At 41.5% G+C, this 15,927-nt stretch overlaps 1 protein-coding gene across 5 annotated transcripts in view; it reads right to left on the bottom strand.

Annotated features, from left to right (window-relative positions):
* TTC39B (tetratricopeptide repeat domain 39B) overlaps positions 1-15,927 on the bottom strand; it is a 53,987-nt gene that overhangs the window by 23,782 nt on the left and 14,278 nt on the right. For 2 of the 5 annotated variants that reach the window (XR_014152064.1, XM_081845196.1), the window contains exons 2-4: positions 10,292-10,321; positions 816-920; positions 206-337 (exon numbers count right to left, since the gene is read on the bottom strand). Coding sequence is in view for 4 of the 5 variants with exons in the window: in XM_081845196.1 (XP_081701322.1) it covers positions 206-337; positions 816-920; positions 10,292-10,321 (267 nt within the window). In the remaining variant the exon portion in view is untranslated. Of the gene's footprint in view, positions 1-205; positions 338-815; positions 921-3,971; positions 4,262-10,291; positions 10,327-15,927 lie in introns of those variants that run through there. The other 3 variants (XM_081845197.1, XM_081845199.1, XM_081845198.1) reach the window with 3 other exon arrangements.

The following is a 15,927-nucleotide window of genomic DNA, read 5'->3' as shown; positions in this document are numbered from 1 at the left end:
GCTCTAGTAATCCTAAATGGCAAGGACCAGGATCATATTCTCTATTGAGTAAGTGCATATCAAAATTACAAAAAAGTAACTTTTCTCTACATCTCTTTTCATTACTAGTTTTTTTCCTGTTACTTGCTAAGAAAAAACGTACACGTGATTTTGAACAACCCTCCGATACCTAGCATTCAACAAATAAAAAATTAATCATGCTTACTTTTGGCAAGTTTGTAGAGCTTCTTTCATTGTAGCGATTCCCATTTGGATATCCTGTTGCTCAAAGGTCATAGCAGCCTGCATAACTAAAATAGTACTATACCCTAGGGCATGGTACATGCTACCTTTAGACCTGTTTTGAAAAATAAAATAAAATGGGCATTTCAATCAAAATGGTAGTTCCACAAAAAAATTAGTATTCTTCAAACACAAAATTACATGTTTCATAAAAGTAACTTTTAAATGCTATACATCTTTCAATGTATTCTGCACATAAGATGATTTCCCTCAAATCTCTTCTATAATTATGCTTATTCTGCAACTTAGTTCTGTTCTGATAAAATTACAAATGGGTCTGCACATTTTTCCTCTTCACGTTAACATGCACAACGGCTCTTATTACACCTCAAATTTTGAACTAAAAGCCACTGACCAAAAATAGGTCACTTTAGAGGGTTTAAAGAAATACTTGCAGAAGACTTGCTTTGGGGAGGGGAACAGAGCTAGAAATAATGAAAGCTACTCTGTTCAGAGGCCTTAATCTCCAGCAAACAGATGGCATGCCTTATAGCATCGCCCTGTACTGCTTCTAGCAAACAAAATAACCTCACCAGGGACGAAGCAATTCCAGAGCTTCCGAGAATTTGTTGTTCAGAAATAAGTTCAGTGCCATGGTGCACTCTTCCAGAGAACACTTCAGATCCATCTTGGTGGCCCTAATGGAAGGATTGGAAGAATAGTTAGAATTGTGCACTATGCCTAAGTGACCACTGACATTGCATTCAAACTAGCAGACAAATGCCATGGTACAGCTCAATTGCTGGATATACTCAGGTTTTTTAAATACCAAAGTAAATGGACTTTCCACACTGCTGCTGAAACTTGTTCATAACCTCTTTTGGCAAACTGAAAACTCAAACCAACAGAAAACATACAGGATAGCCTTCATTATCTACTTTCTAAATTAAAAGAAGCCTGTTTCTTGTGGAAAAAGTGATAATAAACCTAGACAGCATCTTAAAAAGCAGATACATAATCTTGCCAACAAAGGTCCGTACTGTATAGTTAAAGTTATGGTTTTCCCAGTAGTGATGTATGTAAGTGAGAGCTGGACCATAAAGAAGGCTGATGGCCGAAGAATTGATGCTTTTGAATTATGGTGCTGGAGGAGGCGCTTGAGATCCCATGGATTGCAAGAAGATCAAACCTATCCATTCTGAAGGAAATCAGTCCTGAGTGCTCACGAAGCTGAGGCTCCAATACTTTGGCCACTTCATGAGAAGAGAAGACTCCCTGGAAAAGACCCTGATGTTGGGAAAGATTGAGGGCACAAGGAGAAGGGGACGACAGAGGACGAGATGGTTGGACAGTTTTCTCGAAGCTACCAGCATGAGTTTGACCAAACTGCGGGAGGCAGTGGAAGACAGGAGTGCCTGGTGTGATCTGGTCCATGGGGTCACAAAGAGTCAGACACTACTAAACGACCAACAACAACAACAACAACAACAACAACAACAACAACAATAGTATTGCTAGTGCTACTTTGTAAATCATTAGTATTTTTATATTGAAGGGGTGGTACTGTGGTTGAGAAAGCATGGTTTACATCAGCCCTACAAAGTACCCCAGCTTTGCTACACTAAGACTGCCACAGCGTTGGAAAGGGGGGGGGGGAGAGTTGAGAGGGAATAATGACAACTCTGTGATGTATTTATCAGATTTATCAACTGTTTTACAGCCAAATCAATCAATGCAGTAAGATAAAATACAAAAGATGTCTAGTCTAAAAGCAATAATTATACAATTGGTATTCTTTGAAATGACTGGGTCACACTCCAGGGAAAGCCTTCTTAAACAAAAAGGAGCTGCCTAAACATCAATACGTTAGGTGCCAGGTTAACTAGATGGTTAGAGAGGGCTGATGATGCAGTGGAACCCAATGGTTTGGTTGGTCCATGGCCCAAGGACACTGAACTGCTTAGGCTGTTACTGCAAAATACAGTTCAGCGGCTTACCACACATTGCAACAAGAAAACCCAAGGCTCCCAGTTCAAGCCCTGGCAGTAGAGAACCCTAGAGTATGTTTGTAAAATCCGCTTTTCTCCTGATATATGCCCAAAGCTGTATATGCCCAAGGCAGAGTGTTAATATGCATATGGATTGCATGGATCCATTTTTTCCAGGTGCATTTCTGTGCATGTTTGTCCATAGGACAAACTTTCAACTGAACTCTATCTCATTGTTTCCCATCCACACTAATGATAGCTACTTGAGAGGATGTATCTGCACTTTGTTTTGATCCAAGAGCTGCGTTGAAACCTTCTGAAAGTGCAAAAAGCAGGATGGATAAGTTCGGATCAGCACATGAGTCTGGTTGGCATGGATGAGGTCAGGCCATATTGAAATTCACAAAGACTGGATTTCTCAAGCATGCCTACATAAAAGTAGTACTACTTTGGCACTTCCTTTAGTGATGATTTGGTTCTTTGCGGAAACCCTGCCTAGACCTTATCACCCTGAAGCAGTCAGTAGGTGGTAGTAATAATCATACAATCACAACAATATATCTTCAGTACACCAATTAAGGAAAAAAATCACTATTTTGTTAACAATAAAATATATAAAAAATAGAAAAAGCAAAAGGAAAGGATTAAAATAAGCACATCCATAGAGAATTTTTGTGGCATAAAAGCATTTCATTGGGTAGAGTTTCAGCGAACACAAATGCTCTGAGAACTGAGCAGGAGGTATCTCCATGATAAATTGTGCTCTGTTTTTTGTTGCAACACTTTTGCTTGAGATTGTTCCCAAATTACCTCCTTTCTATTTTGCCAGGAGGAGAAAAACCAAACCTTTTAAACTATTCTTTCAAAATACTGTAGCCATCCTGTTGGGACCTGCACATGCCTTGAGACCAAGTACTCCTGTGTCTTAAAAGTAAATATTGTAATTGATGTAAATCAACAACAACAACCACTAATGCAACTTTATACTAATGAACAGCTGGAGCTGGGAAGAAAGTACCTACAGCTGAGCTCATTTTAAAATTGAGAGTGGGGGTGGGGAAATCCTGTTACCCTACATAGAAGTCAACACAATCTGGCCTGATGTTTTTGGTACCAAGACTGCGTCATTCAAATGCTGGCCCAGATCCAGACCTTATTAAGGCCAAATGATCCTTTTTCTATGACTTCCTGCAAGTTCACTGTAATTCATATTAAGTTTACTATAACTGAATCTTATTGTAGTGAATCACCTTCTAAATTTGCTGCAAAGTCATTTCAGGCTTATCCCCCCCCCCTTTGATGGCATTACAAATAAACAGCTATACTAAAACTAAACACCAAAGTCACCAGATAACGGAAGCTATTAGTTCCCTGAGAATCAAAATAAATCTCATACATGATAGATAGCTCCGATTTATTTTTTTAATAGTGTGACAATTTCAGCCATTCATCCAGCTATACACACCTTGCAGTATTCTGCAACCTATAAGATTGGCATCAGCAAAAACACAATGATAACTGCTAGAAATAAGCTATGAATGGAAAGGAAAACCAATCGCTTCTGAAATAATTCTGAATGTTAATCTCTCCCACGAAAGAGTTCACAGATATGCTGAACTTGCTTTTTTTTACAGAATGCAATAAATTTTTATTAAGACAACCTCATAAAGCAATTTCGCCATAAAATTATTGTAATTACACCCTGACTTTTGCCATCGATTGTAGTAACCACTTAGCATAGATAAGACATGATATACTCACAGAATTAAATGAGTAGATAACTTTAGATGAATAACTGCAATTGCTACAGAAAGATAAGCCTCTCTCAGGCACGTTTTGTTTCCGTCAAGAGCCAGACAAGGCAGCAAAAAACACCTAGATAATATCCCATTTCCTCTGTTTTATTCCTCAATACTCACGAGGCTCTTATTAATTAGTTATCAGGCAGGAAAAAGATATAAAAGTTCACACAGACGCAGCTGTCATCTCAGGAGCCCTCCATATTGCAATTTAAAAAGAAATGTCAGTTGAAATAGCTGCAGCTACAGCAATGCTGCTAGATGATGCCTCTGCAGGAAGAGGATGCTGGGAGATTTTCCCAATCTATGCTGCAGCCTAATTCTAATCCATCACTGCCTAACTACAAAGGGGGAAATGAAGACCAAATGCAACCCAGTGATTTGTGTTTGAAGGATGAAAAAGATTTTTGTGCTCCAGATTTCTGTGCTCCAGTTAACATTAAATGTTTTAAATCTGATGAAAAGGAGAACCAGGCTATTTTACGCCGCATTTAAACAGAACAGAGCGCTAGAAACAACGGAGCTATTTAATAATTCATTGCCTGTTCTAAAAATAGTATAGCAAGAAGTATAGAATGGTAGTTATTTACTGGAAATTCAGTCTGTTATACTTTATGTTTGAATTTCTCTTAAGTAGGTGTTACGTATGATCCATAATAGTGAGTTGGATAACTATATAGCATGCAATACAACAGATATCTAAGGAGAAATGTTAGAGAGGGCATGGAAACTCGAAGAAGCCAACAGTATGAAATATTATTCCACTGATCATAGAATTGCAAAGTTGGAAGGGACCCCAAGAGTCCAGCCCAACCCCCTTCAATGCAGGAATCTCTCACTCAGAATGGGGCTCAAACCCTGGGATTAAGAGCTCCATGCTCTCCTAAGAAACTACAGAGAGAGCAAGTGAGCTTTCTAGAAGTCTTCACAAGCCATGTTAAGTCATGGGTAGGCAAACTAAGGCCCAGGGGCCGGATTCAGCCCAATTGCCTTCTAAATCTGGCCCACGGATGGTCTGGGAATCAACGTGTTTTTACATGATTAGAATGTGTCCTTTTATTTAAAATGCATCTCCAGGTTATTTGTGGGGCATAGGAATTTGTTCATTCCCCCCCCCAAAAAAAACATAGTCCGGCCCCCCACAAAGTCTGAGGGAACAGTGGACCAGCCCCCTGCTGAAAAAAGTATGCTGACCCCTGTGTTAAGTATTTGGTTCAAGTGCTATCAAGCTCCAGATTCTTCAGCTGCATTACAAGCATTTTAGGTTCTCGCGTGATTGTGTCCAAAAATGTGCTCTCTTCAAAGATGTGCAGATGCATCTTGGCTTTTCTTTCCAGACTACAGTGGTGCCTCGGAAGACGAAATCAATCCGTTCCGCGAGTCTCTTCGTCTAGCGGTTTTTTCGTCTTGCAAAGCAAGCCCATTGACAGCTTAGCGGATTAGCGCTATTAGCGGCTTTTAGCGGCTTAGCGGATCAGCTGATAAGCGGCTTAGCGGCTTAGAAAAGGGGGGGAGGAAAAAACCCCCGCAGGAACTCGCAAGATATTTTTGTCTTGCAAAGCAAGCCCATAGGGAAATTCGTTTTGCGAAGCGCCTCCAAAACGGAAAACCCTTTCGTCTAGCAGGTTTTCCGTCTTGCGAGGCATTCGTCTTGCGGGGCACCACTGTATTTGGTAGTGCCCCAAATCTGTAAACCCGTGTTGCAGTTGCATCCCACTCCACAACAGTAGCAAGTTATGGTGGTGGTACCACATTGGCAGTCATGGTGGAAAAAGGAGTGGCAAGTACCGTATTTTTTGCACCATAACACTCACTTTTTTCCTCCTAGAAAGTAAGGGGAAATGTCTGTGCGTGTTATGGAGCGAATGCTTGCGGGTGGCGGGTGTGGATCTGCTGCAGTCGTGAGCAGAGGATCCATGGTTCCCCTTCCTTCCCTCCTCCGTGGTTACAAAGAATGGATCCACATGGATCCTCAGGATTTTTGCATTGGGCTACTCCAAACTCACTGTCAGATCACATGTCTGTGGCCACAGCACGAACCACAAAAATCATATATCCACTATTTTGTCTAGAATATTTTTTTTCTTGTTTTCCTCCTCTAAAAACTACGTGCGTGTTATGGTCTGGTGCGTGTTATAGAGCGAAAAATACGGTAATTAATGGGAAAAATTGTGATGGAGCTAGATTTTCCCTGCAATGCAAGGGGTTGGACTAGATGACCCTTCCAACTCTAAAATTCTATGATTCTAGATTTGCTGGTTGGGGCTGGAAGAGAGACTAGAGCAAGAAAGGAAAGTCTGGCAGAGAAGGAATTTGCTAAGAAGCAGCTAAGCCAAAGTCTCTCTGTGTGAGCTTCACTCTTGCTGACCAGAATAACATGTCTTGTAGGCAGAGGAGTGATGTGACCAAGAATGGGGTCCAATAGCAGGATCACTGAGCGTGGGTGGAAGGAAAATCCCAATAACTGCATTTGTTGGAGCACTTACTGAAAGTAGCCTCCACCAAAGCAAATTTGGCAGCCTTGAAACACTTTACGAAGGTGGAGGGCTGAGCCCAGTTGTCCTCCCAGGGGCCATTGCTACTAAGGGTTAAGTGGTTGCTATAAAAACTAAGCAAGCAACAAAACATGCCCTTTGTCGTGACATCTTCAAAGCTTTTGCCTAGTCTCAGACTCCTGATCCTGTTCTTGAACTCTCTAGCCAGGGCTGGCCCAACCATGAGGCAAGGTGAGGAGACTGCTTCAGGCAGCAGGATCCACCAGACAGACAGATTCTGATGCCAATCACAGGGCGGTTTACAACATGGAACACAAATGTCAAATGTGTACACACAACATAAAAATATAAATATAAAAATCAAAGCAGTTATATAAATGCAGTTACAATATTAAGAAATACATGGGTTATTTTCACTTTTCTTTATGATGTCTGCAGCTTATGCATGTGGTTAGACAAACTGCAACACATCCAGGTCTCCTATAAGCACAAACATTTATTAATATAAATCCAGGCACAGAAAAGCTAAACACACACTCATAGAACTCGAGTACCAGGCAAACACAACTTGGCTTATCAAATACTTTAACCAGTAATGGAACAGTACTCCACATTCTTGATGGTATTTAATTTTGTACACCTTAATATGGATTCCTTTATCAAGAGATAATAGTGAAAACTTTAACCACAGTTTTGAGATTAAAAGGCTAACCTTTCTTAAACACTTCTGGCTTCTATCTCTGCAATAATACCACACAGAGCAGCTTGGGTAGGATCAAGGATTAAGAATATCCAACTTCAGTATGAGGAAAGGAGAGGGAGAGGGAAAGGCACTTCTAATGTTTCTTCATACCTGCACTTTGTGATTTTACAAGAAATTCTATTTTTTAAAAAAAAAAAATATTTATGATATATCTGTATTTCTACTTAATGTATAGATGCAGTAAAAAACAATTTAAAGCCACTGATATTGAAATTTTTAATGCTGAATAGTTAGCATCTTATGGCACCTTTTCCATGCATGAAGTGCCTCAAATACACTCTCAATAATCCTTACAACCAGTAGCAGTGGGTGGAGCAGTTGGGGCCGTGTTGCTACCCTGACTTACTAACACTGCATGTCCCTGCTGTTTATTGAAAGGGGAAGGGACAAGACTCCAAGAGCTCAGTGTAGTGTCGACATAGCCAATTCTGCCACTGTGCCTGCACCATAATCTCAGTGAAGTAGCATCAAAGCATGGTGTTGGGAAGTGAGGTGCCCCTCTACCCACAACACCCTGCCGCTGCTTACAACCAGTGCCAGATTTACTTATAAGCTAAACAAGCTACAGCTTAGGGCCCCACTGTCTTGGGGGCCCACCAATCTTTCCCATGCAACAGTCACCCAGCTGAGTCATCCAGTCTGAGATCAGCTGAGATCAGCATTATCCCCATGCTGTAAGAACAGTGGTTTGCTTAAGGTCACCTATTACATTTATGCCTGAGAAGAGACTGGATCCAGGGACTTTGCCTACAGGTGTCCATCATACATACAGAATTGCAACTTAGGCCACAGCCTTTTCCTCATTTACCTGGGAGGAAGTAAGCCACATTGAATTCAAAAGGGTGTCCTCCCAGGTAAATGAGGAAAAGGCTGTGGCCTAAGTTGCAATTCTGTATGTATGATGTTGATAAATGTGTTCCCTCAAGGGTTCCTGATAGTAATGATGGAAGAACCTACCATGCAGGCAGCCACAGTGCTGGAAAAAGCCTGAGTCTACCCTCAACCAACTTGAAGTTTATCTACAGCCATTATGCTCTCCTTACTCTTTCCTTACTAATGCAGGACCTTAGCAATAGGTGGGGTCAAAATATTTCACTTTTGACTACAAGCTGCGAAAAGAAGGTGGGACTTATATGCACATGGACATCTGCAGATCAGCTGGAAAACACTATCTATGCAGTTCAGATGGTGTAGGTAAGACTCATAAAGGTCAATGGCGCAATTTGAGTAAATTTGCATAGTTGTATAAGTATGGCAGAACAACTCATCAAGCTTGAGATCTTTAACAAACATATTGTTCTAAAAGACCTTTCTGCACTAATTAGACAGACACATCCTAGCAATGATGACATTATTTTCAGTGTTTATTTGATTGCCATATTGGCTGTGATGCGTAAGGAAATCTGATATTGTAGCTGACAGCACTGCGCTCACAGTTATTTTGCTGTATTGGATAAGCATGCAGCAAGCATGAGCAGCATACGGTTCATGTGCAATTCAAAAAAGTGAACAATAACAAATGTACCCTTTAGATGAACTACCAAATAAACGAGACCACACAGCTGAATGGGATCAAATCAGGCTACACCTTCATTGACTACAGATGAAGTGGTTTGGCATAGGCACTGGGCAAGCATTTATTTCCGGCCCGTCTGCTAGAAATGACATCAGGGTCAACACAGCAGCAGGGATTCCTATGACTTAGATCATATAGGAGGATCCCTACAGGGATCGCCGCCTCTAAGAGCACTGAGGCCCAAGCCCCCGCAAGGGCAAATGGACAGAAGCAACTCCATCATGAATCCCTTTAAGGGGATAACCTGTTTCTGGAGGGAAAAGAGAGAGTACAACAACCCTTCCAACCAAAACTAAGGTTAAATGGTAAAGGGACCCCTTACTGTTAGGTCCAGTCACGAACGACTGTGGGGTTGCAGCGCTCATCTCGCTTTATTGGCCGAGGGAGCCTGCATACAGCTTCCGGGTCATGTGGCCAGCATGACTAAGCTGCTTCTGGTGAACCAGAGCAGCGCACAAAAACGACGTTTACCTTCCCGCCGGAGCGGTACCTATTTATCTACTTGCACTTTGACGTGCTTTCAAACTGCTAGGTTGGCAGCAGCAGGGACTGAGCAACGAGAGCTCACCATGTCGCGGGGATTTGAACCACCAACCTTCTGATCAGCAAGCCCTAGGCTCTGTGGTTTAACCCACAGTGCCACCTGCGTCCCTTAAAACTAAGGTTACCCAGTGCCTAAACTGCCAAAGTTGTGATGATTGCTACAAGGTAAGTAAAACCTCCAGGGCATAGCCAATTCACCTGATAGACAAATTGCTATTCAGCCCCCAAAATACAGTGACCACTGCAGCCATAGCAAAGTCAATTCAATGAGTAAGTGCAAAATTACAGGAGTGGGTGTTGGGGGCTGGCGTAGGCTGTTTTAAACCCCCTGGGAGCGGACCTGAGGGAAGCCTGATTGTTCCCTCAGGCCTGCCCCTGGAGAGCCCCACCCTCCGTGCCACCCTGCCATTGGCCAATTCGGCAGGCTGATGTGGGGCAGGATTTCAAGCCAGGAGTGTCAGCCAAAGCTCACGCTCCGGCAAGGATCAGACCCGAACACACAACCCTGTATCATCGGCGGGACGGAGGTGTTGGCCATCCCACAAGGCCGCCACACCCCTAAAAGGGGGTAAGCAGACCTATGCACACTTTCTTCTCTCTTTTCTGAACCACAAGCTGAGATGAAAAGAGACTGGGACCGTGCTGAGAAGCCCTAAGTTAAAAGTCATTACAATAATAAGCTGACGAAATAGGGAAGAAGCAGTAGGTTAACTACGTTCTGCAGATACAGAAGGAAACAAGTAGCCGGAACATGAGGAGTCAAGGAGAAGCAGTGTTGGAAGTAGGTGATGTAAGAAGAGCAGAAAGGATAATACTACATTTAATTTAAATGTATACTTCTCACTTCCGCCTTTCTTCCCAGCATCTCTATTAGGAGAATGAGGTTTTTAAAAAATCATACTTACACGGGGATGTTTTCAAAGGCATCCTCAAAGCTTTCCTGCAAATTAGTAAGGATAAATTGTTAGTAAGCTGAAATTGGTTACACTACATTTCAAACTCTTGTTGGCCGGAGCTGACATTCAGTTTGTGTAAACAGACGCATTCAGAACCAGCTGAACACCAATTTACTGGATCTGGGAACTATACAGTGGTACCTCGGTTTACAAACTTAATCCGTTCTGGAAGTCTGTTCTTAAACTGAAACCGTTCTTAGTCGCTTTCCCTAATGAGGCCTCCCCCGCCAGTTCCCTTCCACTGTTTGGATTCCATTCTTAGACCAAGGTAAAGTTTGCAAAATAGATCACTATTTCCGGTTTTGTGGAGTTCGTAAAATGAATCGTTCTTAAACAAGACTGTTCTTAAACCAAGGTACCACTATATATACCGTATTTTTCGCTCCATAGGACACACTCCCCCCCCCCAAAAGTAAGGGGAAATGTCTGTGCGTCCTATGGAGCGAAGCCAGCAAGAGCCGCTGCTGCTGACATGAGCCGGGGAGGAGGGAGGGAAGGGGATTCCGTCCATCCCTCCCTCCTCCACGGCTTGCTTTGAAGCAGCAAAGTGGGAGGGGAGCAACTTACACTTGTGTATGCTCCTCTCCCACTTTCCTGCTTTAAAGTGGAGGGAATCCGCTGCAGTTGCGAGCAGAGGATCCATGGCTCCGCTTCCTTACCTCCTCCGTAGCTTGCTTCGAAGTAGAATAGATGCCAGGCAGGAAGACACAACCACACTTTGACCACTGGAAAGTCCACCTCAGCCTCCCCAGATTTCCACTGAGAAGGCCAGGCTAATCTCGATGGCCATAAATCAGGCTCAGCATTATTAACTGGACTTAGATAAGCCATGGTTCCCCTTCCTACCCTCCTCTGATGCTCGCTTTAAAGCAGCAAAGCGGACAGGAGCCGCCCGCTTTGCTGCTTTAAATAGTTTAGTGCAATATTTGATTCAGAATATTTTTTTTCGTGCTTCCCTCCTCTAAAAACTAGGTGCGCACTATGGAGCACTATGGAACGAAAAATACGGTGGTTTATTGGGTTTCGCCCAGACCATCCAGGCACTAGCTCAGCACCTTCACAGCCATGCCAGACTCAGATGACAAAGAGAAATGTAGAGCTGAGTGTCTTTGGCATACTGATCAGTGTTTCAAAGGTCCATTGTTTTAGGCGCATTTTACAACAGGAAATTTCATTAGCGCAAGTAGTTTCTGAGATCTGGGTGCAGTACTGCACCTAAGATTTCAGATTGAAACTGCAGAGTGGAAAGAAAGGGGGACCTTTTTCTGTCTCCCTACTTCCAGCTACTCTCTGAAGACTGGAGAAGAGATCTTCTTAAGAATATTAGGGTGGTGGGCAGGGGAAGCACTAGACCATGTGAAAAATGAACATAATATTTTAGCTGCAGTTCACTCATTTTCAGCTTTGTATTCTTGTTATAAAAAACTACAACTAGACATTCCATTAATGCACCCATAACCTAGGTTTAAGCTGCCATTTAGCTCCTAGCTTTCATATCTCACTTTCTAACACTGATACCGATGGTTCTCTAAAAAAAGCCACAAACGTGCATCAGATCTGTGGATCTTATTCATCCCCCAATTGACAGAATGGACATGTTTGCAAGGGGGCAGGGATCAGTAAAAATAATTCCAAGAGCGGGGGGGGGGGGGCACAACAGCTAGTTATTAGCCCTCTAGCAAATTATTAAACCATTTCAACTTGAATTTCAGAGGGTTTGTACACATAGCAGTCAGCTTATAAATGTATTGATTGTCTTAGACTAGAGACTTAGATTTAATACTGCTTCATGAAAAAAGACCAAGCTGGGGACACACAAGTAATCTGGGATTTGTTTACTTTTGTATTTAGAGGCAGAATAGGATAATGCATTGCTATGTTACCTAGACTGCATTTCACCTCTTATGAACTTAGATCAGATGCTCTAAAAAAAGAGGAGCAATTCTAAGAACTTGACTAACAGGACAATCTGTTACAGATACCATCCCCTGGTGTGCCAACAATTGGATGAGTGTGTCACATAAGGGCAACATACAGTTCATTCATTTGGCATGTCTTTGTTGTTAAATCAGGGCACAATTTTCCCTTCCAAGGATAGAAATGTAAGAATATATATTTACAACAATGGGTAATAAAGTTTTATGGCAACATTACTTAAACATGTTTAAGAAATGTTTATGTTCGGGTATTTTTATTATTTTTAATTAATTGATTGATTGATTAATTAATTAATTAATTAATTAATTGGGGAAGTATTTTGGGGGTATTTTTATTAATTTATTTTTTGTTGTAAATCTCTTCAAGCCTTTTGTTGCGAATTCATGATTTTAATTAACTAACTAAACAGTGAGTAGGGACAAGTGATGTAACTCGTGATATTTTCCCACTTTTCATTTTTTGCCAATTACTGAGCCCATGTTGTTTCACGGCTCATTCTCTTTTGATTCTCTTTCATCAAATTTCATAATTGCTTTCAAAAATTATGTGTGTTATGCAACATGTATTTGGGCCACGTAACGGATAACAAGTTTTGATTTGTGTAATTTTACTACAGACATACAATGTATGTGCATTTGGAAAGGCTATGACTTGTATTAAGTGACAGTAATGTAGCAGGATTGATTATTACAAAAAAGGTCCCCCTCCCATTTTATTTCTTTTTGAAAATAATATGAACCAACGCATCATAATCCAACAAACACTCAAGGAATCTTGCTCAATGTGCGCACAAAATAGCAAATTTTGTAATATTTCATAGGCAATTTTGAAAAATACAAACATCATTCACATCCCTAGTAGGAACACACCATTGGGTCACAAGAAATTATGGACACTGGCTGCCAAGTAGCTGGCAGTAGAATTCTAAACTTGGCAAGCTCTCTATATGCAAACTAGGTACCAGTTACTGCTATCTGATTGAAGCAGATACATAGGGATTTATGTTTGCTGTGTTGAGACTGCATATTTATTCAACATTGTATTCAATATTGGGCAGAAAAGTTCAAGAAGGATACTGAAAACTAGAAGAGGTTTCATAGAGAACTACAAGGATGCTTTTAAAAAAGACCCAAGTGGCAGTTTAAAGAATAAACTAATTTATTGTGTCATGAACTTTCGTAGTCAGGAGACTATCAGATACAGCATGGGGTGCAGGGATTGTTTTGGGCAGGAAATTAGCACAGAGACATAGCTATGTTCCATCAAATAGTGTGTTCAGTTTATGCACACTTTTAAAAAAGCAGTATTATTAACAACAATTAATTGTTGTTCTTGGCCCTAAAACACTCCAAATACAACTTTCAGGGTGTATGTTTCTCTTCCTGGGCTACACCTGCATCCTTCAGGGCTATTGCTCACCAAGTCTGAGAATCTCTGTTGCAATGAGCTTCCTTGAAAAACTTGCTCCACCCCTGCACCAGGCAGGATATTGAACTACTTTCTAAAGGTGCATTGTCACAAGATCTAATGGAAGAACTGAAGGAAGTGATTAGTTTCCAATTACTGGGGTTGAACTATTCTTCCTCATAAGGTGGGGAAATTCGCAAGAGTTCTAGTTGTGTAACTTATTCAAACCACAGTTCCATCATCCTATGATGAAACAGCATATTAAATTTTTAAAACTGGGTCTGTAAATGTGTTTATCTGATGTTATTTTAAACACAAAGTATTGTTTTTATGAGAATACTCATATCCTGCCTTTCAGGAAAAGCTCTTGGTATTATCAGTGGGGTATACATAACAAAACTGGGCAACAATTAAAAAATATCCTAATGTTTTTGCTAGAGTGTCATGTGCACCTTTGAGTCTTATTGGCTTTACTGTGAATTCTTTACTGAGATAGATCTCTGAATACTCAGCAGAAGAGACTCTTGGAAATGTAGAGGGAACGATGATGTATGAAGTTCTCTATCTACATCTCTATCTACATGGCCTCACCATGCCCATGGCAGGAATACCCACTCAGTCCTGAGGGTATGCTGACACCATATCTGGCTAAAACGATACATGTCCAAAGGAGACAGGAGGCATTTCTTGGTATCCTCTTAATGGGCTGGCGGCATCATCTTACCGTGCCATTTACAAAAATATGCCTAGGACTAACAAAGAGTTGGCTACCATGGAGAGTCCTTACAGTCCATAATGATGGATTCTTTATTGAAGCAGAAACAAAATCATACAATAGGATTTTTAAAATCTACTTGTACTAACAGTGAACATGTTATTGCTATGCACATTTCTCACTACACACTAATAATGCCTCATGGACACTCTTGCTATGATGCAATTCTTGCTATAGCCCCATTACATTGTTTCGTCTCCACTGCAAACTTCTAATATCTTCAGAGACCAGCCTAGGTAGCAGTGTTGTTATAAATTTAAATTGTTATAGTGAAATCAGTTATTTCCAAATATAGGACTAAAATAATAGTTATCTTGAGCACCTACTATTTAAATGAGGGGGGAAAGGAAGACATTACTTGCTTGTAAAAACATGAACTCAAACTGTTTTCAATCTAAGATAACAGTCTATCTTCTAAATTTAAGCCAACTGAAATAATGAGAACATAAGTGGAGATCTGAACTGGAAAATGAAAGATTATTCCAATGACCCGCTTCAGATGTCACACCCAGGCATGTCCAAAGTCTGTTTCAGGGGCCTAATCCGGCCCACCGGTCGGTTTAATTCGGCCCCTTCGGTTGGCCCTCACGACCCTTCATTTCATCACATCTGGCCCTCTTTGAAAAAAAGTTTGGACACCACTGTGGTTGGTGTCTGCTCAGTGTGGTTGCAGCTGAAGGGGTTTTGGTAGTTTGCTTATATCATGCAAAACCAACAAACTGTGCTTAATCTTAATTATTGCTTGTTTCAAACAAACCAGTTACCATTAATAAGAATAAGAATAAAAATTTGAATTTATATACCCCCCCCCCATACCCGGCAGGTCTCAGGGCAGTTCACAGAATAATCAGAGCGGTTCACTGTCTGGGATTTGGATGACATACTGAGTTGTTGAAAATCAGAAGCAAAAGCTTCCACTCTTCTCTGGTGTGGCTGCAAGGAGCTGCAAGTGAGCAAGTCCAAAGCTTGCAGTGTCTCATTACTGCCATCGACTATGGTATTCTTCGGGAGCAGCTGTCCTAGTTGGCAGTGGGTGGCACCACTTTATGACGGTTCTGGTCCTACTTAGATGGTCATTTCCAGAGGGTGATGCTTGGGGAGTGCTCTTCAGCCTACTTCTGCTTTACATCTTCAGGTGAGGCAGCGGATGTGCTGGACCGTTGTCTTGTCTCGGTAAGGGACTGGATGAGAGCCAACAGACTGAAGCTGGATCCAGCCTGAGGCACCAGACCAAATGGTTGAGAGTTTTTCCAGGAACAATGCTTGGGTGGGTGCTGCCTTTTAATTTCTAAAGAGAAGGCAGTTCTCTCTCCTGAGCTCACTGTTCAGCACTACAGTACTGATATTAGGAAATAAAGCTGTGGGGGCTGGTGGGTCTCTTCCTGTAGCTTGCGGGGTCATATCTGGTCCACAGGTTAGCCACCCCCACTGTAGACATAGATAACACTCAAATTCAAGGTACATT

Source organism: Podarcis erhardii (genome assembly GCF_964252035.2).
Source record: "Podarcis erhardii genome assembly, chromosome: 17".
NCBI lineage: Eukaryota > Metazoa > Chordata > Lepidosauria > Squamata > Lacertidae > Podarcis > Podarcis erhardii.
This window is presented reverse-complemented; position numbering and strand designations above follow the sequence as displayed.